A 27,647-nucleotide genomic window follows, 5' to 3' on the forward strand; every position below is an offset into this window, starting at 1 on the left:
CTTCCATTCATTTTAATTTATTCATCTCTAATTGACGACTCTCCAAGCGGTTTCGGTGATCGACGGCTTCCCGTCGACTCGACTGGAGAAGAGCAGACTTCTTCTCGCACCCGGTTTTATTTAATGTTTTTTTTTTTTTAAGTTTTTTTTTTTAAACAAACTCGTCTCTCAGAGCTTATAGCAAAAAACACTAAATAGAAAAAACAGGTCAAATGCAAAAAACACTCTGGTTCATATACATAAAGATATTAGTTTGCCATTTTACATATATTTATATTTATATACAGCTTTATCTTTGTTAAAATGATATCCAGTGGTTGATTTTTTTTTTGTTTTCTTTCCATTTTTTTTTCTACACTTTCAACTTTATTGATTACAAAGGGGTTGAATAAAGAAGTTGCTGTCCCCCTGAATGCATATACGATATTTACAGTTTGTACAACTTTTGCATTTTTTTCTTTAATTCTTTTTTTTTTTTTTTTTAAATCACGTGAGGTCTCAGTTTCTGGGGGGTGGGGGTGGAGGAGGAAACAAAGTAGTAATGGGAAGGTGGAGTTTTAGTAAAGCTCCCTTTAAAGAATTTTTTCATTCATCTTTACACAGAAATGAAAACAAATGCCCTTTTTTTTTCCCCCAATAAGTCTTTCCCTGCCATCAGTTCAGCCTCGACGACAGTACCAGCACTAGAAAAGCAGAATGCAGGGTGGAGGTGGAGGGGGGGGGGGGGGGGGGGGGGGGGGCATAGAAACACTGCAGGCTGGACTCAGGCGGAGGAAGACTTACTACAGTAAATTTTACAACAGTCCATTTAAATAATACAGAGAAAGGAAGAGGCATGATTCCGATAAAAAGTGTTAAACGGGACAGTAGTCATGCGTCCGCTGGCGGCGGCGGCGGAGGAAGCGAGCAGTTTTAAAAATCTTCTGCACCGTCACCGTCTCAAGCAACTGAAAAGGTGGATGTTATTGTGCTTTCACACAGCTAATCGCATGGATCCAGATGCATAAATTATTTAAAAAAAGAAAAAAAAAAAAAAAAAGTAAAAGCTACATCAATATCCAGGATGATTCGGTGGCAACACGACACCCACTAAGCTTGATTGTGATTTTAATGCAACATCTTATCAAAAAAACGGTTTCATATATTTCCTCTGTATAAATAATTATGTTGGCTCATTATTGTAAATCATCATCATCATCATCATCATCAGCATAGAGTAGATAGAGCAAACCTGCTGCTTAAAGATTCCCTGCTTGTCCGACAAGGCGAAGCCCGTTTAAAAACACCCAACACACACACACACACACACACACACACACACGCCCCCCCCGCCTCCCCCCCCAGCCCCTCCCCCCACAGAGTAATTCCACAGTAGCAGTTAATACGTTTTTATACAAAGCAGTCACTTCCCGCTAAATCAGTGAGGTAGACTTGAGACTCCGCAGTCAGCAGATCTGGAGCCACAGATCAATAAGCAACTCAAATTTTTTTTGTTTTTTGTATTAGCTTCTGTCTGTTTGTTTGTTTCTCCGTTGATCAACGTGTAGTTCTTACAGAGCCACATCAAGATTGTCTAGCTAGCCAATATCCGTGTTGTTGTCATGAGTCTTTAATGGGGGGGGGGGAAGTGCCTTTTCTGAGAGGTGAGGCGGCGGTGGTGGGAGGGGAGGGGAGGGGAGGGGAGGGGGTGTGGTCAGGAGGAGGGTGGGACAGGAAGTAGGTCCAACCTGAAACAGGGAAAAAAAAAAAAATAAAATAAAAAATGCATCCTCGGTTCAAATGGCTTTTTCTTTTTGTTTGTTTGTTTGTTGACGTCGGAGCTCCGGCTGAGCTCAGCGCCGCGACGCCGGAGGGTCGGGATCATTTGGTAAAAATGTGGAGGATTGTTTTCCAGCTTATTGAGACGAGAACAGTCCAGAGGGTCGATTGGCTGAGAGAAACGAGTCCAAAACAACGACAGTCGGTCGTCGCGGAGACGCGGCGGCTGCTTTTAATGATTAATGCTCTTCAAACCTTTGGCTACAGGTATCGTGACTATGAGTCTCTCAGTAGCGGAGGGAAGCCTTCCTCCGAGTCTCTCCGAACAGCTTATGCACTGGCGATGTAGGATTCAAAGGCTTTGGCGCAGGAGTGCTCTGGTACCAGCGAGACGGCCGTCCTCCTCCTCCTCTTCTTCTTCTTCTTTTTTTTTTAAACTCTCCTAGTTCATCCACTTCCGGCAATTCCAGGCTCCACAGTGACAGGGGATCTTGTGCTGATCGTCCTCAAAGTCAAACTGGTAGTCGTACGTCAGCTGGAGGGAGCAAAGAAAAAAACTGTTAAAAGCTGCAGATTAAACTAAATAAAAGAATAAACTGGTGGAGGTAAGTTTCTTCAATGTGCTGCACCTCTTCTCCTTTCGGGATCCTGCGGCTGGAAATGATGATGATCTTGTCTTCTTTGTCAAATGTTACGACCTCGGCAACACAGTTGGGGGCGCAGGAATGGTTGACGTAGCTGAAGAAGAAGAAGAAAACCGGTTTGCTGGAGACATGATGGGATCCCGTTTACAATATAATTTATGCTTTTCCCACCAGCTCCTGCTCAGCCGTACTCGCCTATAGTACCACCGCGGCGTGGGCGGAGTCACCGGAACGTTTCCCCGTCGTGTACACCCCGATATGATGCGGAGCGAACGTGCATGGGATATCAGCTCAAATAATAAATAGTATATATATATTTTTTATAATATTACAAAATGTGGATTGTTACGATCGTGCTTCACTGTCTGGTGTTTCGGTTTCACTGGTCCCCCTGTTAACTGGTGACTTTGGCCACCAGTCGTTAGCCACAGCTCATGTTAGAATAAGAAACAAACGATACGATACTCTAAACTTTAATGGGAATGCAGATAAACGGCGTTCAGAGAACAAAAGGCTCTAAACATTAACAATAAGAGAACACGGACATTCTAGTGGACAGACGACCAAGTTGGATTGTTATTACAGTGACTCAAAATAAAAGTACCACGTCCAGGAGAATCTGGGAGTCATGACACCACGGAGGTAAACAATGTTGTTATTGTTTATCTACTGAGCATGTGCAGAACAACTAGCTACTACAGCTGTGATGCGCATGACCAGTAGCAGCGTTTTAAGAAAAGCAGAGTTGTCTATGGCTGCATCGTTGTCGTGGAAACAGACTCACCGAGCCGGGCCTCCTGTCAGAGTGGCATCGATCACTTGCTCGTTGTTGATGCGGAACATGTAGATTCCACGGTTCTGACAGGACAAGAAGAGAAACTTTCACTCTCACACACATTATTTCCCTCAATGATTTTTTTTATTTTAAACCTCCTTCTGTCCGCTCTTCAGTACCTGCGACTCGTAGATCTTCTCCCGGCGGTTGGCCACCTCGTTGCGTATGACGGTGCCGATGTACTCGATGACCATGGTGTGCTTCTCCAGGTCCTTGGCGGCGTACAGACCAAGGCCCTGGATGCGGGAGCGGGCCAGGTACACGTTGTTCTTCCACTCGGTCTTGAGGCGGCGATACTGAGATGACTTGGAGTGGACGAACTGCTTGCTGTACGGCGTGTTGAGCTCCCCGGTGAACGTGCTCTGGTAGGCCTTCGACACGCTGGTGCTGTTCAAGGTGTGAGGCCTGAAGACGGTGAGGAGTCGAAGACGAGTTGCATTATTAAGTCACTAGTTTGCCGGCCCGGCCGACTCAGGATGAACTTGGACTGTATATGAGCCCTGATATGAGCGTTACCTCTTGCACTGTGTGGGGACTTTGGGCTCGGAGCGAGCGCTGCCAGTGGGATTGATCATGAGCGGGAGCTCCATCAGAGGGTGCCGACCGTATCTGAACTGGTAGTTCTGGCAGTTCTCCACTCCGGGCAACTAATACATAACAGAAACACACAGATTTGTGCTCAAGAAAACCGCTTCAAACCCGAGAGTGGATCGGTTTCTGCCACCCAGCTTGAGATAAAAGCAAACGTGAGGAAAGATGTGGAACATCAAGACTTTCCTAATGCTCTTACCGACTCGGTGATTCTCATGACGGCGTGAATTGTGAGGCCGTACATCTCCTCTCCCTTCACATGTTCGGTGAACAGCTTCAGCATGGAGGATTCGTCTCTTAGTTTCGCCACCTGATGAACCACCCGCTCCCAGATCCCTGAACACAAACGGTGAAATACATTTAGAAACCAGATCTTGTTTATTTAAAGAGAAGCGGTACAACAAAGTTTTCACCCTCGGGAGTTGTGGCGCGGTACTGAAGATCCTCCATGCCGTGCTCCAGGACACGCACTTCAAACAGCGGGCGCCCGTCGTCCTCACTGATGCGGCAGCGGTAGCGGCAGCGCTTGTTTGGGACTCGCGTGCTCCAGTAGATCCGCGTGGCCTCGTAGCCGACGGGAAAGATGGCGGTGGCCGAGTGGAAGTTGGCCATCTGAGAAGGGAGCAGCTGGCCGATGGCGTGGAAAATGAGGCCGCCGACACGGAACAAGTGGATCCGGTCCCCTCGCTGCAGGATGCTGGCGATCTGCTTCACCTCGTCTCGCTCGATGTAGACGCGCCGCAAGACGGCGAACGTGCTGAGCTCGTCGTCGCTGGGGCCCTTCAGCTTGTGCTGGGTGCACAACATGGTCTTGTCCTTGAAGAACATGCAGCGCGCCCGGATGGCGCAGGCGAAGTGGTAAACGTTTGGGCACCGCAGCCTGTTGCAGCTGTTTGTGGCTCCCGTCTTCTGGCAGTATGCGCAAAGCGTCCGGAGTCCTCGGCGCAGCGCAACCTCCACATTGATCAAGGCCCCGCCCTGCGTCTCGTACACCTCCGTGGACCACAGAGCGCAGTTGAGGTGCACCCAGAGGTCCACGTCGATGTTGAGCAGGCGGGCGGGCCCGTCCGTGGCACCGTCGCCCTCCTCGTGGCAGAAGCAGCACTTGCGTTTGTCCCGGGGAAGCTTCTCTGGACGGAGTGTAATGCGCAGACGCTCCATGAGCTCCGACACCTCGCGGCTGCTCTCCTTCTTGGAGCCACCTTTGCGTATCGTGATGACGATCTGAAGCCGCTTCCATCGAATGCCCCTCCACTTCTTCACTTTGGGCTGAACCACCTCCATGTCGGGCGACAGAGGCCTCCGCTGCTTCACGGCCTTCGGGGAAGACTCCATGGTGCAGGGAGAGCCTTCAGGAGGCTGAGCTACATCAGAGGCCACGTCCTCCTCCTTGACAGCAGCACACAGATGTTCAGCAGCAGCAGCAGGATGCTCTGAAGCTTCAGAGGCAGCAGCTGGATCGGCCGCCGCCTCCGGAGCGGCCTCCACAGACGCCGTGATGTCAGCTGTGACGTCGGCTGGCTGAGCAGCATCAGTCGAAGGCTCGGCATCTTGCTCAGGCTCGGTCTTGGGCTGGAAGACGGTGGGAGTGGCAGGCGAGGGCGACGGGGGAGCAGACTTTTTGGAAGGTTTGGCGTCACTCGCTGGGACTGGGAGAGGCGTTGAGGGTCGAGGAGGCGAGGGCGACGGGGGTGGAGACTCCTCCACGGGTATAACAGGAAGGTGGCGCACATCCAAATCACTGACATTAGTTGTGTAACAGTGCTGCACAGGTTTGTCCTCCTTGTCTGGGAATTCCTGAGGGGGGGAAAGAAAAAGAAACATGAGATCCACAACTTTGAAAGCTTAATCCCAAAAGAAGAATGATTCACTCGGTACCAGTGAGGCCGACCTGTTTAATGAGTGACAGAATGTCCACCTGTTTCTTCAATGTACAGCCGGGGAGAGAAACGTCAAACTGCCGCAGCCACTCGTCCTGACTGGGTGAAGCACTGTTCTTGGTGCACAGCACCCCTGGAAAATATCAACAAAACAACAGATATATTAAATGTATATTGTCGGACTGGTTCTGTACCACGACCCTCATGTTTGACACCCCTGCAATAAATCCTAATCACCGAGCACAGAGCAATCAGATTCTTCATTGCAGCGTCGTACCCTGAGGTTTTCCCAGTAACAATATAACAACAGTAAAAAGTAAGAAAGCAGGCTGGAGACAGTTACCTGACTGTCCGGGTCCTTTTCCGGGCTGATCCACACCAGGAAGATCAGCGTTTTGTGGAGGGAACGTGACCTCGTAGGAACCCGGCATCCTGATGTTCAGCAGCTGGGCCATGGCCAACATCACGTGATTCAATTTCTGGAGATGTTAAAAGTTTGTATAATGTTTATTCAAACAATGAAACGGTCAAAAAAAGAAAATAATCTGTTGTATGGTTTATATCTAGTTTGGTACCTTGGCTGCAGCGGAAGTCAGCGTGAAGGTAACAGACACCTCGTTGTTTTTGGTCTTATCCCACTGGTTGGATGTGGAGAGGACTTTCCCATCGGGAGCTTCGAATGGTTTGTTTTCAGGGAAAGCTAAAAACAAGAACACAAATTCCAACTTTTACGGGCATTCAATTCTAGTACTACGAATTTATTCCTGCGGTCTATCAATTTCAAAAGTAGTAAAACACAAAATGACACAATTCAGGTAGATTGTTCCAAGAAGATGATGTAATAAATCAACTGTCAACATGCTCCTGAGCTCCTCCTGATATCAGCTTGGACAGTCTCAGGCTCCACAAGCATAACTTGAAGAAAGTGTTTATAGTGTGTGATAGACGACTGCTGATCTAATGATACGACATTCACAGGACCATAAATTACCTGGTATGGCAGTGCGAGGAATGAGGGGTATGATGGGGGATATCGCCCTCTCCGTCTCCTCCTCTTTCGGCTCCCGCAGGTTCGGGAAGCGTGGCGTCTCATCGCCGACGTTGCTCTCGGGGGACGATGCCGGGATGATGCTTTCAGGTGCATCTTCATCATCACTCTCCATCCTATTTTTTTCAAAGACCAAACTAATCAGTGAATTCTCAAAAGACACGGTGGAGAACAGAAGTCAGACTGAGCAGCTGTACCTGATGTCCTCGTTCTGGTTATGTGGTGGTGTGGGGAGAGCTGCGAGAATATCTACACTTTTTACCTCCTCTGTAACAGAATCTGCAGAAGGAGGGAAAAAAAAAAAGATTATTGAGGGAAGTTCCTGACGCCAAACTTGTTTGGATTTAGAGCTTAAATGAGAGCAAGTTTACCTAGTGGCCCCTTTGTTGGCTCTGTAACTTTCTGCCCGTCAGGCAGATCCTCTCCGGGGGTTACGCCATTCAGCAGTTTGTGTTGAACCGAGGGTGGAGGAGTCGGTGGCAGGGAGGATGGGGGTGTTGGGGGGTTGCTGAGATTACTCTGTGAGGAAACAAACAATAGATCAGTTCAGAAAAAGCATTACACAAAACAAATACATAGCCCACGTGTTGACTCATGCATACCTTGGTGAGCAGCTGAGAGTAGTAATCTGGAATATTATCCAGCACTGCATTTCCAAACGATCCCTTGAGCTGGGCTTTGCCGTTGGCCGGGCTACTTCCGAACGGAGCGAATAGATCCAGACTGGCAGTGATTGAAGGCTCCATGAGGGGAAGCAGAGAGAGGCCCTGGAGGGGTACAAGCCCATTCACTTACATGACGGAGAATAAATCCTCAAAACTTAAGAAGTCAGAGGCATTTTATCCACTTACCTGTTTGAGTTGTTTGATCAGGGCTTCTGCACTTTTTCCAACTTCTTCCTTCTTATTTTTTTTCCGTGAGTTCGGCCCTCGGTCTCCAGAAGCTTTGTTAGTGCGCTTTGGCTTTTGAACAGGAGCCCTTTTTGTCAGAGACTGTAAATCCTGTGGAGTTTGAAAAAATTAAAACAAAATGTTCCCTCATAAAACAGTGAGAGGAAAAGTAAAGAATGCACGTACCTCCATATTGCGTGGAGTCCCTTGAAGTTTCTGCTCAAGCATCGCCAGTTTGCTGTTGATGTGCCCATTGATCTCATTGTGAATGCCCTCTGATGGCCGCTGGCCAGCGAGCTGGAGGTTTTTGGTTCTCAACAGCTTCTGGAGGAGCTGCTGTCCCGTCTCAGACCTGGGGCCTTGAGTCCCAGAAGCGACCATCTCGCCCATCATCTCTCGCTTTACAACCCCGTGATGAGCCTCTGCGGCACCGTCACACTGGACCTCTCTCGGCTCCTGTTTGATGTTTTGCAGTGCCATCTTGCAGACGGTCCCTTGTTGTGTTTGAGTGGCATGGCTTTCTGTGACCTTTTGTGGCCCATTAGGCATAACTGGTGCTGCTGAGGATGCATCCATCCCTGAAGTCTGAGTTTCTACTTTCAGTCCTGGACAATCCAGTGGGCTCTTGGCTCCGGGTGATCTGAGAGGAGATGCCCTAACTTGGCTGTATGGACTCCCCCTGCCAGCTCTATTGTCTGCAACAGATGGTGAAGAAACGTGATGGGGTGAGGCTGCGTGAGCCGGGCTCATGCCAAAAGGTCCTCTTGGAGAGTAAGCCTGGGATGGAGATCCCTGCACACGGCCCGCTACTGCTGACATCAGTCCTGGCTGCTGGTTCTGGTTGGGAGTGGGTGGACGCATCCCCATAGACTGATTAAACATGTGTCGCTGATGATCCCCAGGGGAGCTGGGTAACGGCTGCCGTGGAGATGCGGGCCTCATCATACGCCCCTGGTCCATAGGGGAGCGTGGCATCGATGTCTGCCCTCTCATGTGTTGCTGCATCATCTCCCCAACTTGTGGCTGTTGTCCAGGGACCATCAGGCCTTGCTGTATCTGAGGCGCAACACCGGGTTGTTGGTTGATCATGTTTGGCTGCTGCTGACCACCCACTGCAGCAGAGTTCCCCAAGGCTCCATATTGCATCTGATGGGCTTCCATACCGTGCATCTGCTGGCCAACATGTGGAGCTTGTGGCCTCAACTGACCTTGCTGGCCTTGGCCTATCGACATCCGCAGCATCTGCCCTTGCTGGAGCTGCCTCTGTGCTATCATGGCTTGAATATGTTGGATCTGCTGGTTTGGGGGAAGATTGCGGAGCTGAGGGTTCTGAGCAATAATAGCCTGGATATTAATCGGCGTGCGGATCTGTCCAAGTGGAACTCCGGGTCGTTGTGCCATCATCCCCTGCTGCTGGGCTCTCATCATGCCCATCATAGCCTGTTGTTTCTGCTGCTGGGCCATGAGGGCTTGCTGTTGGGGATTATGGCCCATCACAACAGGCTGTACCTGGCCGGGGTGATTCTGGGCTATAACCTGCTGTGGCTGCTGAGTGGGATTCTGAACAGTTTGCGGTTGTTGATGAGATAAGAAATCAACAGGTTTCCCTTCCTCTTTAATAACCATCAAACTGGGCTTGTCAGCGGTGACAGATCCTTGTCTCTGAAGAGTAAGTGGAAGTTGCTGCTGCTGCTTTTGTTGCTGAAGTGAACCTGTTTGGGGCTCGTGTACAGATTGAGGATTTGATTGTTGCTGCTGAGTTATATAAACTTGGTTCTGAAGCTTCTGCTGTTGTATCTGTTGTCGAGCCAGCTCTGTTTGATGTTCATTTGATGAGCTTATCGGGGGCATTTGATTGGGGGTGGAAGGCCCAATTTGCTGCGGAGGAGTTTTTGAATGAGGGCTGAGGAGTCCACTGTCTTTGGGCCCTGAGTTTTGGCTGTCTACAGAACCCTGTGGTTGCGGTGTGTTGCTGCCTGCTGAAGGCGAGGATCCCATTTGAGGAGTCGAGGGTTGGGAAAGTCCTCCTTGCTCCTGGCTGGACTGATTTGTCAACTGTGGTTGTTGTCGTTGCTGCACCATTTGCTGTTGCTGAAGGTGAGCGAGATTCTTTGCCACATTCTGTTGTTGCTGTTGGGATACAAGCATACGCTGAGCGAGGACATTCTGCTGTTGTGGAGTTAACTGGGCTTGCGGTGCCCTGAGGCCAGTATGATCTGGAGAACCAACTACACCCTGCTGACCCATCATGAGCAGAGGTCTCTGTTGCTGTGATGGTACGATCTGCTGGTTACCCATAATCCCAGGCTGGGCTGCGATCATTGCTTGAGTGTGGTTAATGGGCTGCCCTCCGACAAGATTCTGGGGTGGTGGAGCCACAGATGGGCCTCCAACCATTCCTTGGGGAACCTGCACCATGTTCTGCTGAGTCGCCTGATTGGGTAACATCACCTGCTGTGCATTTACTGGTTGTTGCGTCATTAATTGATTTCCCATCATTCCAGGCTGCGGTTGAGGGATTAAACCAGGCTGCTGATTTGGATGTGGCATTGGCTGCTGACCCATCATCACCTGCTGCTGCTGCTGCTGCTGCTGCTGTAACTTTGCCATCTGCATCCGGTGTTGCATCTGCCTCTCTTGAAGGAGCCTGGGGTCTGCGTTCTGCATCCCTTGTCCCTGCGGGAAGAATCCTGCTGGAGCTCCAGGAGGGCACGGGGCCCTGGCGTTACCCGCTCCAAGAGCCGCAGGAAGCTGTGACGGGCCTCCTCCGATGAAGGGTTGCCCCTGGGGCATTCTGACCGCCATTCCACCTTGGGGCATCATGGCTGGGTGCTGGCCCATTACAGGTGCTCCCTGCTGGCCCATCAACATCTGACCGGGCATCTTGGGAAACACGTGAGAGGGGCCACCCTGAGCAGAATGTCCCGGGGCAAGAAGACCTGAGCCCTGCTGATGCTGCTGCTGCTTGCTTCTGTACTCCGCAATTAGGTTAGTATGCTCCTTTTGTTGCTTCCGTACCTACAGGATAATGATAATCGAATATCATCATGACATCGAAAGTCAGTGAGACAGGTGATTTTGTTGCATAAAACAAGCTTTTTCAGGTTGTTCTTCATAGGTTTTTAAAAACTACATACCTGGTCAAGTTGTTTCTGGATTTTGCTTTGCTCCTCTGTAACCATCTTCAGTTTCTCTGCATCGGCCTCAGCAAACTCTCTGCCAGCTTTCTTAGCCGTGCGTTGCTTAGCACACAGCGCCTTGCGTGATTTACGGTGAACTCCGATCTGCTCCTCCAGGAACTTTAACTGCATTTGGAGTAACTGCTGCGTATGAAGAAGCCATTCTTCATATTGGTGCTGTTCTGCGTCGTCTGTGATAATCAGCAAAGGAAGAGTTACATCATCTCTAACAGGTGAGACAGCGACACAGCATTTTTTTTAAATGACAAACTATATTAGTAGTATTGGTAAGACATACTGATGATTCCTTGCACAAACTGAGGAGGGTTGGGTCTTGTCTGAGTGGGCTCACTTGTTTCTCCCTCCTACGCACAAAAACAATGCACACATCATTATCAATATAAAACCTTCAAATCATATTCAATTAAAAATGCAGGGAAAAAAAATCATGACATACTTTTGGAAGTCCAGATGCAAGTTGAGCCTGGTCTGTGCCTGGGCCAGAGGCCAGCCTCTGTGCCAGCAAAGAAACTTGCTGCCTGAAGTTAAAGCAAAACAAAAGTTAATTTGTACCTCAAGCGTAGACCCTAACAAATGTAGACATAGTTTGAGCTGTACTAAGACAGTTAGCAATGCTACTCTAATAGCCAAAAAAAAAACAATTCTGTCAAGACTACTGTAAGTTTTTGTATTTTATAAAACTTTAACAATATTGAAAATGAACTTTAAATAAAAATCATCTCCAGCAGTGTAATCTAAACATACCTGTTAATACCAGGAGGACCACCCATTGGATCTTGTGCCAAAACTCTCTTAATACCTTTAAGTGCAACCATTTTTGCTTTGGCAATAGGATCCATTATGTCATCAGCAGCAAATTTGTCCAAATCTGCAAATTATCAGACACATTTGAACAATTGTAAATGGAATTTAAAAAGAGCAACAAAGAAAACAACATCTGCAGCCTCAAAGCACTTTACAAGATCAAATGTTCAGACTGAAAGACAACCTGTTCTACCAAGTGAGCAGCAGAACAACACAGAAAATCCACAACACAGTACTTAGTGATGACAATTAAAGGCTGTGGTTCTTACCTTTATCTGGGAAAAAGCTGTTGGCCAGTGGCGACTGTTTAACCAAAGTTTGTGGCTGATGACCAACACCTGCGTGGGCCCCTGGCTGCCCCGTCCTCATCATAGCTTGTGGCTGTGCCATGGTCATATGCGGTGGCTGCACCATTCCAGCTGCCATGAGCCTTTGCTGCTGCTGTGGTTGTGTCTGTGATTGTTGCTGTAGCATGTGAGGAGGACGGGGTACCATCCCAGACTGAGTCATCATTCCTTGAGGTGGCGGACGATGGTGGTGTGGCATCATTATTTGCCCAGGGGCCTGGGGATTCGGATGTTGACTTGGGATGACAGGAAAATGAGAAGCCATACCTCCCTGGTGGAGGGAACTGAGTTGTTGCTGTTTCTGTTGTTCTTTCTTCTCGTGTTCCAGCAGATCTTGTATCAGCAAAGGCAGTTCACCATCTAGTGAGCTCTCGACCTTTGCGAGATCTACAGCTGGTGAGTGCTGCCCACCTACATCGGGTAGGCCTAGCGGGTCATCGACAATATCGCCATGTGGGGCAGCTGGGGCAAATGGCAAAGGCTCAGCTTGGCCTGGTAGGGGGTATGAAAGCCCTCCTAATCGAACAGAACTGAGTGAGGCAGACTGGCTTTCTGTTTGGCCAGACTTGTCTGTTGCTGCAGTTCCAGCAAGTAGCATTGATACGGCTTCTCCCATTTCATCTTTGACTACAGTTTGTCCCGGCTGCAGCTGAGCAGTCAAACCTTGGTCCTCCACTTTGATGTTGGAGGAAACAGTAGTTTCTGCAGAAGGTAGCAGCTGAGTGGCGGAGTCCTGTCGATTAGCAGGACCTGGTGGCTTCTGGGCCGAATCCATTTTGGGTTTCTTCTCCATCTTAACATGTGCAGCTCCAGAGGAGGATGAAGGCGTTTCACTTTCTGCTTCTACTAATCGAAGCTGGTCTGAGAAGACATCTTTAGGATCTCCTTGGTCAAGTTCTGGATCGGTGTATGCGAGCAGGTCAAACTCATCACTGTTTAGCAGATCATCTAGATGTGGGTCATTTGTTTCAAGGTTGTCCAGGTTGCCCAAGTCATCATCGCCTTTGTCAGGGTCCAAGTCAAGAGCCAAATCATCTTCATCCTCTACACCTCCATCGCCTGGAGCATCTCCCAGTCCCTCAAGGTCAGCCTCTGGCAGTTCATCACTGTTTTCTACCCTTGCAGTCTGGGGCTCTGTGACTAAGTTTGGTTGTGAAAGTCGATGCTGCTCGGTACCGGAAGAGTTCGAAGTCGAGGTAGCTGCCTGAGGCTGCAAGTGGGGCTGTTGGGGGACTGAACCTGGAGACTGTTGAGGCAGTAAAACTGACATCCCACTCTGTGGTAACCCCATCCGTGAATCACGGGTTCCCTCCGTTGGAATTCCTCCGCCTTGAGAAATGGGGTGGTGCTGAACAAAAGGTTGCGTCATGTCTTGCTGAGGGACGAAGAGGCGCGGTCTGGGCTGGGGACCATGGGGCATGAATTGGGGTCGTAGTGGGAGCCTCTGTGAATTGTGCCTCAATTCAATGAAATGTGGTGGGGGTCCCTGACCCAGTGGCTGTACCGTCTCTCCTCCATGTCCTGGCATCATGGTGTGAGGGTTAGCCATGCCTTCCATACCCTGAATGTTGACACCAGGATTAGGATTGTGCCTTATGCTCATGACCTCGACGCCAGGCTGGGGGAACCTCCTTGGACCTGGAACCTGCCCCTGCCATTGAGGAGGGAATGGTGGACGCGCAAACATGCCCTGAGGTCTGGGGGGCCCAGGAAGCCTGTAAAGAAAGGACGACACAAAGTAAGACACAAGTACAATTTGCGAGAGGTTACTCGATAGGTTGGCCAAGATGTATGAGGTTGCGACTAGTTTGAGGTGCCATTTTGTTTTTGGGTGCAAGGGATCTTTTGGACAATCATTTTGTCCTCATGGGATCGCTGTGTTTGTTTATCATCAAAGTTACTTGAGTGACAAGCTTGCCTTAGTGCACTAGGATCCACAATAGCAGGCGTTGCTGTAGGTGGTGGACGAATGATCTTATCATCCATGCCTCCAACAGCAACAGGCATCTTCCCAGCCACAGGGGCGGGAGCTCCAGCGGCAGCAGGAACACGATCCTAAAGGGAGGATTACAAGCAAAAAACATAAGTGCGATTCCATTTTATTTCCTATACTTTTCAAAAGGAAGATGATTCTTTATACAAGACATATTCCTATTCATCTGCGAGAACATATGTAAGGTTTGTGCCATATTGCTCTCGCTTTGTACCTGTGGATATGGTGGCGGTGCTCTGTTTGCCTTATCTTGCTGAAAGGCCCCCATCTCTCCTCCAGACCAGCCTGGAGATGCACTGCCAGCAGCGGCGGCTGCAGCAGCAGCCGCGGCCTCTTTTTCTTGTCTTATTGAATTCCTCTGCATTTGTTGTCTGATTAAGAATTCTCTCAATTTTTGGCGCTGAAAACAACAAAAATCATGAATTAGAAAATCACATAAGAGATGCAGAGATGGACTTTCTAATGGCTATTATTTTCATACCTGTCTGTGCTTCTCCAACTCTGATGGGCTGAGACCTACTAATGAAGGGTCCTGCACTGTGGAAATGTCAGGCATTTCCTGGGTGCTGGGCAAGGACTGTTGATGAGGTGTGTCTGGAGGCTGGACAGCTGGTAGTTCTTGAGCTCCAGAGGGAGGTGGCACTCTGGAACCGAGGCTTTCCCCTCCTAGAGTCAGCTGAGTTTGTGGCTGTGGCTGCTGATGCTGCTGACCCTGAACCATCTGAGTCTGCTGTTGGGTTATTTGGAAGCCTCCCGCACTGGGGCTGCGGCTGAAAGTAGGAGGTGTTTGGTTGGAGGGTTTACCAGAAAGGGGATCCCCTATTGAGCTGTTGGTGAGATGGGCAGTCGGAGACTGATTAGGATGAGGTGAGGTTTTGTAACTTGCAGTTCCCTCGGGACCCAGAGAAGAAGCACGAGGGGGTTTGTGGATGTTAGCATAAGGGTCTCTAGACTGCGGTCGGGAAGGTGGCTGAGAACAAGGATCTGGGGAGTGAAAACGAGGAGTAGCGGGAGACTGAACAGAGTAGGCATCATTGGACAAACCACCCGGAGTGTGGGGAGACTGAGAGCTGCCCTGGGACTGCGGGCTGGAGGGGACTCTGGGACATTGTTCTTGTTGAGGTACAGGCTGTCTCTGGGGTCCGAGGGAACAATTATCACCTGATTGCGGTCTGGGAGTCAGCGGTTGATGGGCATGGGGGTCAGAAAATGTGTGGGAGGGGGACTGCCTGTAGCCTTCAGAAGGGTGGCCTGGGGAAGCTCCAGGATGAAGTCCTCCACCCTCTCCTTGGTGCATCCGTGGTGTCATGGGTGCCTTGAATAAGCCGTCTCCTGACTCCATCATTCCAGCGGGCGAGCCAGCGGAGAGCTCAGGCCGTCCAACAGCAGAGGAACGTGGAGAGGGTGCGCTCATGTCAGCCCTGTATTGCCCTGTGCTTGCAGGTGAGGAAGCCACTGCCGAGGGTGACGGGGATGAACCATAATCTGATCGCCCCATCCCTTGTTGGCCTCTGAAAGGTTCTCCATAGTGAGTGTTGTGAGATGGTGAGAACATTGGTGAGTCCCCAAGCCCAGGACCTCTTGAATGAGGACTTTCTGGAGGTCCTAAGGACTCGTGGGAGCTTTGCTGTGATTGTGGTAGATGACCCTGTTGTTGCTGATGCAGCTGTGACCTGAAGTAGGGGTCAACCTGCTGAGCCCGTCTGGGGGTTCCAGGAGTTCCTGGTTGCATGTCAAAAGGGCCAAGACTGGCTGGCCGTCCCTGAGGAGGACCCTGTGGGCCGGAAGCGGAATAACCTGAGGAAGAGGCTTGTAAGGGGCTGGCCCCAGCATGAGAGAAGGGCGTGGATGGGTGTGAGTGAGAATGAGGTGACTGAGGAGGAAGCTTGGTCAAAGGATCAGTTCGTATTTCAGCTGATGACGGGGTCTTAACAGGTCCATCTGAGAAAAAGACTGAGGATGATCCGGAATCTGGGGGGAAGGGAAATGGGCTTTCTGCAGAGCTGGGTTGCGATGATATCGACGTGGAGCCTGAAGGTGGAGGGATCTGGAGGTGGAGGTTTGGCCGTTCGCCTTTCACACGCTGTGGTTCTGTCTTGATTGGCCTGCACACCTGACTTTCTGCCTGCTGTGAGACCAACAGGACGCAAGACAATCAAAACATCAAATTACCCCAATCAATCGAGAATTGAAAGTATTAAGACATCACTTCATGCAAAACACATATTTAACTCACCTTCTGTGCCTTGTTGATTCTCTGAGCTGCTCGATTATCTTTGGCCTTTTGCTACAGAATAGCATACAGCAAAGTATTAATTGCAGAAATGTATTACGTTATGCAAGTTAAACTTAATCTTAAGCTCTACAACTTAAACTGGTAAATGTCATATCAATGGTTCAAGAAACTTTTGTGTTTTTAATTAATGTTGCAGAACTACAACCAAACAAAACGTTTACAAACTGGCAACATTTTCGAAATTTGAGAAGAACTTTAGGGAACAGAACCAACTGTGAATTAAGAATAGAGAGAACCTACCAGATATGGAGCCTTGTCAGCAGCCGACACCTTCCGCCAGATCTTCATGATCTGCTTACAGCGACTTGCCCAATCTGTGAAGGAAGAAGTACTGAGCAACTTCCACTAAAATGAATATGTGAACCTGAATTTGAAAGTTATGTTTCTAGGAAGCTTGATTTAAAGACTTATTTGACACTAACCTGGGTAGTCCTGTTTGAGATTAGGGAAGTTGGTATTAGCATAAAGCACAGGGGAAATGGTTGACAGCTCTCCCAGCTCCTCGTCTTTCTCCCAGCGCTGAAGACTCCGCTGGTTGTAAGACAGCCCGTCACCCTCTGCCTCTGTGGGGGTCGGTGGAGAGGAGGGGGTCGCTGGGGTAGACGGGGTGGCCCAGGGGCTCTCGTCACCCCCATCTGGACTGAACAATCCTCCTCGGTCCCTGGATATCAAATGAAAAAGCAACTTTTTAAAAAAATAAATAAATAAAAATAGGGCTTTCAAGTTTATACAGAAATTAAACAAAAGAAGCTATAATAAAAAAAAAAAGCTGCAAACCATTTGATGTACAAAGATGATCCACACGGTATAAATGACAATAGTAATGAAGTCTTACCGAATATCATAGAATGGTGACTGTGAGAGGCCTGGAAAAGCGTCCATCATTCCAGTTGAGGGAAGGGACCCTGCACAAGAATTTCCAAATTTGAATTCTAAGCCAACCACAGTTCTCAAGCACTGCACAACATGTATGGTTTCCATGGTTGGTAGTTTGTGACAAAATGAGCCTAAAATATTGTGCACACCTGAGAGGAGAGCTCTTTGTGGCAGAGCACTACGATTTTCTCCCTTACTGCCCTCTAAGATGGGCTTCATGCCACCCAAAGAGGAGCCATCAGACACTCCCAAAACTTTCCTAAAGAATTGCTCAGAGTCCTGACTCTCAACCCCTTGTGGAAGACCTGTCGCACAACGACAACAGGCAGAACGTTAAAAATGTGTGTTCTTAAGTTAAGCCTAGCACACTAGAGAAGAACCAAAGTAACACATCAGGTAATTACCTTCACTTTTTTCTGCATCAGAGTCATGAAGATCAGTTGACATCTGGTCCTTTTGCGATGAGGATGGAGTTGGAGTTGCTAAAATTGAAACAGACAATAAAGAGAACTCTGTATTTTTCGGAAAATTGAAAACAATTATGCAGCTCTGTGGCATGTACAAATACTTACCTGTACTATCTCCCTGAGCCTGGGGGGCCTCGCCCCCTTCTTGCTTGAGAGGAAAATTACTTTCCATTGTCTGATCCTTGGCTTCAGCTAGTGAGAGAAGCACAAACACTTTGTACCACCACATTCGACATGTAGTACCACAAGTAATTTGATGACTGTCATTGATTAGGTTAGTGTTCCTACTCTCTGGGCCAGTGGACTTCATCCCTGCCGGTGCTGGTAGCGAAGGTCGGACAAGGCATCCACCTGGCCTCTGCCCCGGAGGAATCATCACAGCCTTCTTGCTCAAGTCTATTAGTGTCTTGCCAAAGAAAGCCTCCTACAAGGAAATTCAAATAAAACAAGTATTAGGCAACCTAATAGACTTGAATTCCAATACTGTTAAAAACAGTGATAATAAAGAGTAAGAACCTGGAGATATGTCGGGAACATGTCTTCAAGTTTACTCTTCTTACGGCCCCGACGTTTCTTGGCCTGTTCTTCACCTTCCACAGGCTTGGGATCCATGATATTATCGGTATCGGGGTGGGGTCCTACAAGGGCAGAACCATAAAGCTCAAGTTTCCCAGCTTTATAATATTCACAAAAAAGATAATCCGGTTCACATGCACATGAGAACTGAAAATATTGACAGAAAATTCATACTTTTCTATTGAATGATACCGATTCATTCACTAACCAATATCTCAAATTGAAAACAATTTTAGAGTTGTTCAGTTAGCTGCTGGCACGAACCTTCTTCGATGGTTCGCTCTATTGGCTGACCATCCAACATCGTCTCTCCAGCCAGCTGGGCAAAAAACTCTTTCTTCATCCGTGTGTGACACTTCCTTTGTCGCACCATGAAGCCTCCAATTCCTGAAACAAACAATTTGGATAAAAGTTTATAATTCAATCGTTCAATTATCCATTTAGATGTTAAAAACTAGGGTATAAGAGTCTGTATTGTTCACCTGGCCTGTAAGGTTTTCGCTTCCGTTTTTTGCTGTCTTCCATCTCCTCAGCCCCGCCTTTAAGACCCTCGCAATCAGCCATGCCCTCGGCACCTCCCTCTAGACCCCCGTCTCTGTCTGGACTCCCAGGTGGCTCCATCTTGGTGTCACAATCCATCGGTTCACCACAACCTGGAAGTATAAATGAGTGTTAACAAAAAAAGCAAAACAGACATGAAAATCACCCACATACGAACAATCAAGTTCCAACCTTTTCCGTCTTCCACATCTCCTTCCATCTCCCTGAGATCCATCCCATCAGGACCTCCTTCGCTGCACAGAGTGCCGAGACGGGAGCGCCGCTGTCGTCGCTTGTGCAAAGGAGACATGGAGATGCTGCGCAGCAGGGACATGCCCGATTCCGTCAGCCACACGCCCTCCAACCGGTAGAACTGGGGTTCTATAACGTGACATTTGCAAACCTCAGTGACTCAGCCATTAAAAAAAGTGTGTACAAGGATAATTAAAAGTAGGAAAGATCCACCAACCTGGCTCTTTGATTTTTATTGAGGCCATAATTGCTGACTCTACTACTGTGAGAAAGGCAAAAAGCAGAAAGAGAATGAAGAAATGGTGTTTTGTGAGACATTCTTTGCACTTCTGGAGCCGTAATGTTTTCAGTTATAACACATTTAATAAACGTTCTGTGACTTACCCACTGGTTTGGGAACATATGGGCTGCAGGAGGTGCATGCAAACCCTTCGTCAGAAGCCTGCTCCACCTCATCTTCTGTATACAGACTCTCACAAACAGCATGGACCCATCTGCAAAGCCACACAAAAATACAGCTGAGCACATTCTCGACCAAAAAACAACTGATAGAGCATTTTAAGATAGTGAAATCACATAATTGAGCATTTCCTGACTGTCTTCATTAACAGGGCTCTGAGGAACATCAGGGTCTGAGTATGAGTAGTTTTGATAACAGAAACCCACCGATCACAATATTGACACTGCAGGAGCAGTTCCTCCTCCATGAAGTTCTCACGACACACTGGACAAGTGACGAGGCTGGCACAGGGGCCACAGTGAGTGTAGTTGTTTTGCCACTCACAGTGGAAACCTGGTGAGTTGGAGCCACACTGCACACAACACACACACCTGGACAGAGAGAACAAAAAGGGTTCGCTAGATTTATCCACCTACTCTGCACAATTTATAAAACAGAGATGCAAATGTGAGCAGTGTTCTATTTCTTGTGTTGCTGCCGAAGTAAAAGGGAGAAGGGCAGGCCTGTGAATCGCTTCTGTGAGGCTGAAGCAGCAGAGTTTTACATAATATGCAAATATGCATGTATTCATTTCCATTTGACCTAATTCAAAGCTACAAGGCTGAACAACACAAAGTGCACTTAAAGAGGCTTTTTTTTTTTACCATTTGCACTTCCATCCACCCTTGGGTACAGTGTGCAGGGGTGGGTCCAAGCAGTAGGTGTGATAGCTGACATCGCAGTCGTCACACAGCAGCAAACGGGACGGATCTGACGCCTTGCCACACATCTCGCACACAATACATTCCAAACACCGCCAGCCTTTACGGAGCATGGTCTTGGTGATCTGAAAAAGATACTGAGGTGAAATGAGCTGGACTGGCCAAAAATAAACTCAGGAAACAGAATCAGAAGACACTGATCGTACCTTGCTGTTCACACAATACGGGTGATAACACTGCGCGCACTGAGCACAAGCCAGCAGCTGTCCCTCCGCTCCTTTTCCAAAACTGCCACACACAACACACATATCCTGAAAAAGAAGAAAACAACGCAAGTTTTCAATGAATTCCAAAATGCAACTCTTGGTGCAGCAAATCGTCAAACTGTCGACTAAAGGAAGTCAAGAGCTGTACCTGGAGAAGGACAAATTTATCAGTGTTTGAGAAGAGAACCACTGTGTTCTGCATCGTATCATCTTCCTCGTCTTCTTCCTCCTTATTTACTCCAGTGTCTGTAGTCATGCTCAGCTGCAAAGGGATTACAAGTACATCAACAATTAATAATAATAATTTTTAAAAATGAGTGAATATGACAATTTCATGCATGTAACAAAAAACCCCACAGGGAGATATTTGATTGATGTGCAACGAAGAGCTCACCAAGAAGGCATCAATGCAAGAGGCCATGGCTTTGAGGCGTGATCTTCCTCCTCTTCCTCTCCCTCCACCACCCCCTCGAGGTCGACGCTTGCCGGGAAAACCACTGCTCCGCCCCTGTAAGTCAAGGAATACACACTGCTTTTCAGTCTGGAGTAATGGAGAGACCTCTTTACCTAATGAATGAAATAAAGCGTGTTTTTGCATGTTACATTATCACCCAACAGACGGGTTAAACTGCACAAAGTGAACTCACCTGTTTGACCCGCGAACGGCCCGGGGATCCTCTACGTTTTGCCTTCTCCCCGTCACTCCTGAGGGGTTCGAATGGAAGCGAGTCATCAGTCTCAGTGAGCAGGTTATCCGTGTGTGAGCGACCTGCAGGCACAAGACCAAGCTCCATGGAGAGGTGAGATTCGGGTTCTCCTGGCGAGCCCAGAAAGCCGCTGCTGCTCTCATCCCCGTGGCTCATATTGGACATTTCATCCAGCAATAATTCAGGCTTCACGTCTTGCTCCTGCGGTTCCTGCTTTATGTCAACAATATGTCCTTTCATTTGCTCATCGTCCTCCTCTTCCTCCTCCTCGTCAGAGTGAGGCATTAACCTCCCCTCCGTGTCCTCACCAGAAAGGCTCTCGTGTGTGACTGCTGATAGAGGAAGTGGGGGAGTCAGGGCTTCCCGACAGGGGCTTCTTTCCTGCCTGTTGTCCACAGAGAGTGTAGATGCTGGCAACCTTTGTGGAGCATTGCTCGTTGGTTCTGCAACGGAGATGTCATCAGATCCAATCCTTTCATGGCATGGTTCTTGCTTCACTGAGAGAACAGCATCTTGTTTTTCCTCCTTTGTCTCCACCTCCATGTGTTCAGGGCCTTGCTGTGACACTGATGTGAGCTCAATTTTTGAGGTGCTTTTAGAGTGGGTCTCCACCAGTGACTCTTGGGAAGGGGAGGCTTGAATCGTGGGGTTGAGGACTTCTTCCGTCTTCTTTTCATCAGCAGGTAAACAAGAGCCTCTCTGTTCTGTTGTTGCATGTTCTGCATCTGAGGTGAAAGAACATGTCAATATTATTATCACTTATTACAGCGAGTACTAGTTATGGTATTTGCAAGAAAACTTAAGACACTGCTTCATGAATATCTATGACGACTTCTGAGTGTACCTTTGGATAACAGCGGAACAGCTGGTCCCTCAGAAGTGGATCCTTCTGTCGCTACCTGTGGCTCCGCCTCCCTAACATCTGCTGATTGAACATCTTCAGACTCTTCTCCTAAAACCCAAAATAATGACTTTAAAGGCAAACCTTTCAACCATAAGACAATTTTTTATAAAAATTACAAAAACAAATCTTATGTGAGGGCAGATATTTATTTATTGTTTTGACAAACCTAAATCCATTGGTGTCTCTTTTTCAGGTGCCTCTTCAACTTGAGCCATATCCGACGTGCCTTCCTGTCCTGGTGTCACCTCTTTCTGCCCCGTCTGCTCTTCCCTCACAATTTCAGCATCCATTTGGATTGTCATTTCCACCAAATTTTCGTGCCCTTTGGTCTCTTCAGATGACTCATTGGCCTTTATCTCTGGCATTGATGGTTGGGCACCAGGCTGCTGATCCTCCTTGCAAAGCTGGCATATCACCTTGGCGTCTGGGAGTTCCCCGGCTAAAGAAGCACACTCACTGTGCACAGATCTAAAGCAAATAAAAGTAAATATATTAAGAAATCATTGCCACAGCAGCACAGAAAAATGCACCTTCCCATGTATGACAAACTGACCTCTGGCACGTGCTGCAGCATTGAAGAGGAAGAGATGGGTTGGCAGCTTTACTGCACACACCACACACAGAACTGCGCTGTTGCTGACATCCCTCACACACGGCGTACTTATCGAACCACTGGGCAGAACCCGGTAGCGCCAATCCATGAACACCGCACTCCGTGCATACACGACACCTCTGGCGTGACAGATTACAAAGACATTGAGTAAACCACATATAAGGAAAAAGATCTCATCAATGAGTTCTATTAGGAATTTGAGAGAGAACTAAGAATTCTATAAACTGTATTTTGGTAAAAGTCATGAAACTCACTCTGCATTTCCAGGGGTCAGACGGAAGAGAATCCATGGCTGGCTGGAGACAGAAGGTGTGGTACCCCTTATCACAAGAATCGCACACCAACATTTTGGAGTCTTCCCCAGGTTGTCTATAAAAGAAAAGCCAAAAAGAAAACTGAGAACAAAGCTCAAGTCAAATCGAACAAATGTACTGAAAATGTATGACAACATTCACTGTCTTGTGTGGCACTTTGTTCCACTCAAAGGAAATGAATAGAAGTCACCTGCAGGTCTGGCACACTTTACACTCCGGGCACTGCCATCCTGCCCGTTGGATGGGCGTGGCACCAATCTCCAGACAGGCCGCATGATAATGTTGGCCGCAACTTGTACAAAACAGCAAATCTGTGAGCTCTCCAGCCGAGTCGCACACTGCACACCAAGCCTCTTCACCAGCTGTGAGACAAAATTGACAAGTATCACTGACACGTCTTCCCGAGCCTCAGCTTCCTAATGAAGTCAATGATATTATCAAATTATAAATGCTAATAGCAAAAGCACATTATATTAAAATGATCTCAAGACAACATATATGATGTGTTCAAAGCTTCAAAATCAGATGTAGGAAATGGATCTCCCATTGGAATTATGACTGTGATGTTTCAGCCAATTTGGAGGACGACCTATTCAGCTGAAAGCGCTGCAGTGAAGCGGTGAGACAAATGAAACAAACAAGGAAGGATGCACTAAAGCTGAGGAACACTACTCGATAGTAAAAATAGAATTCCATTTCAGAAGCAAGTGTGTAGATCCCGTACCCAGCTCCTCTGCCTTGTCTATGTGCTCTGGACAGAGGAGGACCAGCTGCTTCATGGACTGGAAGGAGCCGCTGGCTGCCGAGCAGGGGAAGTGGTAGAACCGTGAGCAGCCCTTGGCATGGCATCGAATGGTTGCACCCAGCCTTTTGCAGTATTCGCAAAGCTGAAACAGACCAACAGCATCCAATTAATTTTGAAGGGTTTAAAAAGTCTTACCGTCATCATGTTATATCTCGTGCATGGATATTTTACAGTGTTCTTACCCGCTGTGTCCCTGAGATAACGGCCTTATCCACGTTCTCCAGCTCCTCATCCTCTGTCGGCTTCACTTCGTCTGACCACACCGCACACCAGTGGTGAACCCAACAACCCCCTGCTTGTTGTGAAGTCCCAAACCAGAAAAAAAACAATTGTCAAAAATTTAGGTCTATAACTGTTAAATACACTATGAATGTAACCTAGGCCAGCCTGATCAAACTATCCAACTAATGAATTGGATAAACAATTGTTCTACCTGAGTCATCAAGGAGTGCCGTCAGACAAGAGGACTCAGAAAATCCAATGGAAGACAGGTCATCATTTCCGGGCTGTGGCAGTGGGGAAGCTGATGGCTTGAGGGTTGGCCGCTCAGAGGATGGCCCAAAGTGTCTCAGTTCCCGCTGCCCATGCAGACTCCGCTCCACACAGTTGCAAAGCGCACAGGCACGAACGCTCTCTCTGCAGGGTCAAAGACAGCATTGCTTGAAGCAAGGGAAAAATACAAAGACAGTGCAAAAATCCTTTCAACAATCAGATTAAAGAAACTTACACAGGTGTGCTGGAAGAGGAAGCGTTACCATCAGACTCATCCGAAGCAGCAGGAAGGGCCTTGGACTCCTCCTCGGAAGAGACAAGCTTTGTTGCAGTGGCACTGTCATCAGCTACAAGTGAAAACCAAATATTAAAAAATGTTTTTAAAAAAGAAAATATCAATTCCACAAAGTTTAACTTATTTCACTTAAAATGTGCCTTCATGTAATTAAAACAAACATTACCTGTTGGTTCAGAGTCATTCTCTTCGCAGTTGGATTTCTGCTCATCCATCCCCTGCACTAATTTTGACCTCCTTGACAGAGATCTGCACATGGAAACATAAAGCTCGCATCAGTTTCTGAGTACTGGACATATGTTATGTGCATGTCCAAGACACACGCAGCCTGCCACGTTAGCTTCCTTTTTTTTTTTTTTTTTTTTAAACATTTCGCTTCATTTCAACCTTTTTTTTCCAATACTCTTCTTTTCTTTCTTCCAGGTGTGTTGGTGAGTTCTTCTCTGCTCAATCCATGTTTTAACTGCCACTCAAACTTTTTTTTCACTTTCATATTTTAACTTCTATTCTATTCTATTTAATGTGTGTGTTTTCTGTGCAGAGGAAGGCTACATAGAATTTCCGTGTGTCGTTTGCATGTTCTCCCCGTGAGGGCACAGTGGTGTGGTGGTCTGGTTTCTTCACACAACCTAAAAACATGCACGTGAGGTCAATTGGTGACCCTAAGTAAGTGCCCCCTAGGTGTGAGCATGAGAGTGTGTGGTTGTTTGTCTCTGTCCGTCTGCCTTGTGATGGACTGTCCGGGGCGTACCATGCTCACGCTCATAGCTCCTGCGTGCCTGAACAGGATAAAGTGGTATAGAAGATGGATGGAGTAAGAAAATATTTATGAGGCAAACTTTCAGTCCCACATCAGAAAGCATGCCTGAAAGTAATGTTTTAAAAAAAACGAATAAAACTTTACAATATATTGGTGCCCAAGTTCCTTTTTTTCCTTATTCCCTCTACATGACAAGTTGACCATCTCTAAATAAAACCACTAACATCAGATTTGCCTTTAAATCACACTCCACACATGCCTCTCTACCAACTCAGACTCTTTAATCAAAAACGGAGTAAAACCAAAACAAGTGATTAGAAACTACCCGTATGCCTCGTATTAACATGACACTCTTCTGTTAATCTAAATGAAGTCTTTAGCTCTCCTGCACTCGAGCTCGTCGCAAACTCGCGTTAATAGCGCGCAGGTTACATTTCGGAGATCTTCAAAAAGCACTTTTCACTCATTCGCAATATTCACCCAGCATTGCATAATCCCGATCGGTGATGCTGTGGCGAGAAAAGTCCCAAATCTGACCACTGAAACGATGTTTGGCGAAATAAAACAGCCATAAATCGGGATACACAAAGAAAATACAACTTCCGTATGCAGCACTTCCTGTTGCAGCGGTGCTCCTTTCGTGCAGAACCCAACTCCGCCTCGACATAGTTCCGCTACGAGACTCACGCCATTAAGTACAATAATGTCAAACAAACAATGGAGGACTCTCCATATTTATCACACACGCCACAATCCCGCTCTGTTCACTCGTGTGTAATCAGATTGCTTGAAGTCGTATTACCACGGTTACAAAATGCAGCCCGATCGACTCCAACACATGATGTATATCTTACGTATGCGTTTGCCCCCATTTGTAAATCAATATTTAATCATATCGATCAAACACCCCCTGATGTTAGATACGCCGAAGAGAATGGTCTTTTTTTTTTTTAATGCAACCGAGGAGAAAGACAATAAATGTGACATTGTAGCTTTGAATAAGTCCACTTGAAACGTGTTTCTTCGCGACTTGTCAACGCAGTTTTATAATAACAAATAAAAATCAACAACTTTATATCAACACACACGTATTTCGTAAGCTTTCTTTTGCAATATTCACCGAGGCAATGGGAAGCAGCTTGTTTAATGAACCGGAGCCATTACAAAGCACATAGCATAATCTACAACTACACGATCGATACTTTATCCATGCAGATTAGGGGTGATTTTAACGCATTGGTACGCTATCCTTAACATATTTTGAAATTAAGTACGTCTGGTCCAACAGGATGAAATAGAACACGATTAGAAACGGCATGGGAAGCTGTGAACGGTGGATTGTGATTCAGTGAAGCGGCTTCATGCACTGTACTGATTTAAGCGATACAACAAACGAACTCGATTTCACAGCACACTCTCAAAACTAAGACCCCCCAAACATCAACTGAAGCAGCCCACACAGGTTAAATAGACGTGCTTTGACGCGATCTCGAAGTTGGAAATGCTTAAAAGTAACTATACACACCACGATGTGACTTAACGTATTCTCATCATGGGTTAGCAAAGTTAAAAAAAAAAAAAAAAAAAAAAAAAGTGTTTAACGCTGTAAATCAAGGTTCAGTCAGTTCTTCGCCTTTACATTTCGTGGACAGGCAACGCCGTCGACTGTGTTGCATCCATTCAAGACCGTTAGGTTTTTTTCTTTTTCTACGGTGGAATAATCGCGGCGCTAAGCACTATTTCTCAATGTAAACATCGACACTTCAAAGGGGCTGATGCTGCCCAGACAATAGACGCAGCCATTTGACTGGCGACAAGCCTGATACGGACTGGCTTACGACTACAAACGGTGACGTAGCAGCAAAGTCACCAAAAACACGCAAAACAACGAAAACTGCACGAAATTGCACGCACGCGGACGGAGACGTCTCGGAACGCGAGCCAGCTGGCCGGTGTATGACATCGCGCGAGCGGCCGGCGTGAACATATATCAAGCCAAAGTTAGCGCCCAGGTAACACGGCTAGTTTCCCAGCGAGTAGACGGCTCCGGCTAGCGGCTACATGCTACCAATAGCACAGCTAACACCCGGTCTAAGGTCAGGGTTGGCGTTGCCTCTTACCTACCGTCTTTTTTTGCAACAACAACAACAACAAAAGTTAAACGGGCGGACAAACGAAGCGGCTCACCTCACAAACACAATGTCGTCTCCTCATGCATCAGCAGAATCCAGACGGCCCCACAGCGTCCCAAAATGCTGCTGGTCGCTTCATTTTCTGCACCGGACTACCGCTGCGGCTCGCCGGCTGGAGGGAGAGAGTGGGGGAAGTGCACG

At 47.6% G+C, this 27,647-nt stretch overlaps 1 protein-coding gene across 1 annotated transcript; it reads right to left on the bottom strand.

Annotated features, from left to right (window-relative positions):
- Nucleotides 1-433: 433 nt before the first annotated feature.
- On the bottom strand, nt 434-27,600 carry kmt2d (lysine (K)-specific methyltransferase 2D). Its single transcript, XM_080470535.1, has 55 exons — nt 27,502-27,600; nt 24,721-24,803; nt 24,495-24,606; nt 24,201-24,403; nt 23,950-24,059; nt 23,687-23,849; nt 23,153-23,324; nt 22,903-23,017; nt 22,589-22,767; nt 22,202-22,503; nt 21,976-22,083; nt 21,072-21,856; nt 20,819-20,932; nt 20,573-20,686; nt 20,365-20,469; nt 20,102-20,283; nt 19,664-19,828; nt 19,382-19,491; nt 19,215-19,259; nt 18,938-19,126; nt 18,688-18,858; nt 18,470-18,592; nt 18,146-18,267; nt 17,918-18,053; nt 17,735-17,821; nt 17,567-17,644; nt 17,312-17,467; nt 17,122-17,191; nt 16,709-16,947; nt 16,527-16,600; nt 16,227-16,277; nt 14,472-16,118; nt 14,205-14,390; nt 13,916-14,052; nt 11,920-13,712; nt 11,591-11,714; nt 11,283-11,364; nt 11,124-11,190; nt 10,784-11,016; nt 7,833-10,664; nt 7,608-7,757; nt 7,359-7,523; nt 7,128-7,275; nt 6,954-7,035; nt 6,700-6,872; nt 6,284-6,408; nt 6,052-6,187; nt 5,720-5,841; nt 4,242-5,625; nt 4,028-4,164; nt 3,754-3,884; nt 3,357-3,642; nt 3,187-3,260; nt 2,388-2,496; nt 434-2,293 (listed from the first exon to the last, which is right to left on the bottom strand). The coding sequence occupies exons 2-55, from the start codon at nt 24,767-24,769 to the stop codon at nt 2,201-2,203; spliced, it is 15,045 nt and encodes a 5,014-aa protein (XP_080326661.1). The 5' UTR covers nt 24,770-24,803; nt 27,502-27,600; the 3' UTR covers nt 434-2,200.
- Nucleotides 27,601-27,647: the final 47 nt, after the last annotated feature.

The sequence above is a fragment of the Lipophrys pholis genome (genome assembly GCF_963383615.2).
Source record: "Lipophrys pholis genome assembly, chromosome: 8".
Lineage (NCBI taxonomy): Eukaryota > Metazoa > Chordata > Actinopteri > Blenniiformes > Blenniidae > Lipophrys > Lipophrys pholis.

Bases quoted from the DNA above. Each gene is read 5' to 3' on its own strand.
- kmt2d (XM_080470535.1), bottom strand. From the start codon at position 24,769: ATGGATGAGCAGAAATCCAACTGCGAAGAGAATGACTCTGAACCAACA. The intron at 17,822-17,917 runs GTAGGAACACTA...TTCTCTCACTAG, and splicing joins GAAGTCCACTGGCCCAGAGA to CTGAAGCCAAGGATCAGACA. The intron at 3,643-3,753 runs GTAACGCTCATA...CACCGTCTTCAG, and splicing joins GTCCCCACACAGTGCAAGAG to GCCTCACACCTTGAACAGCA.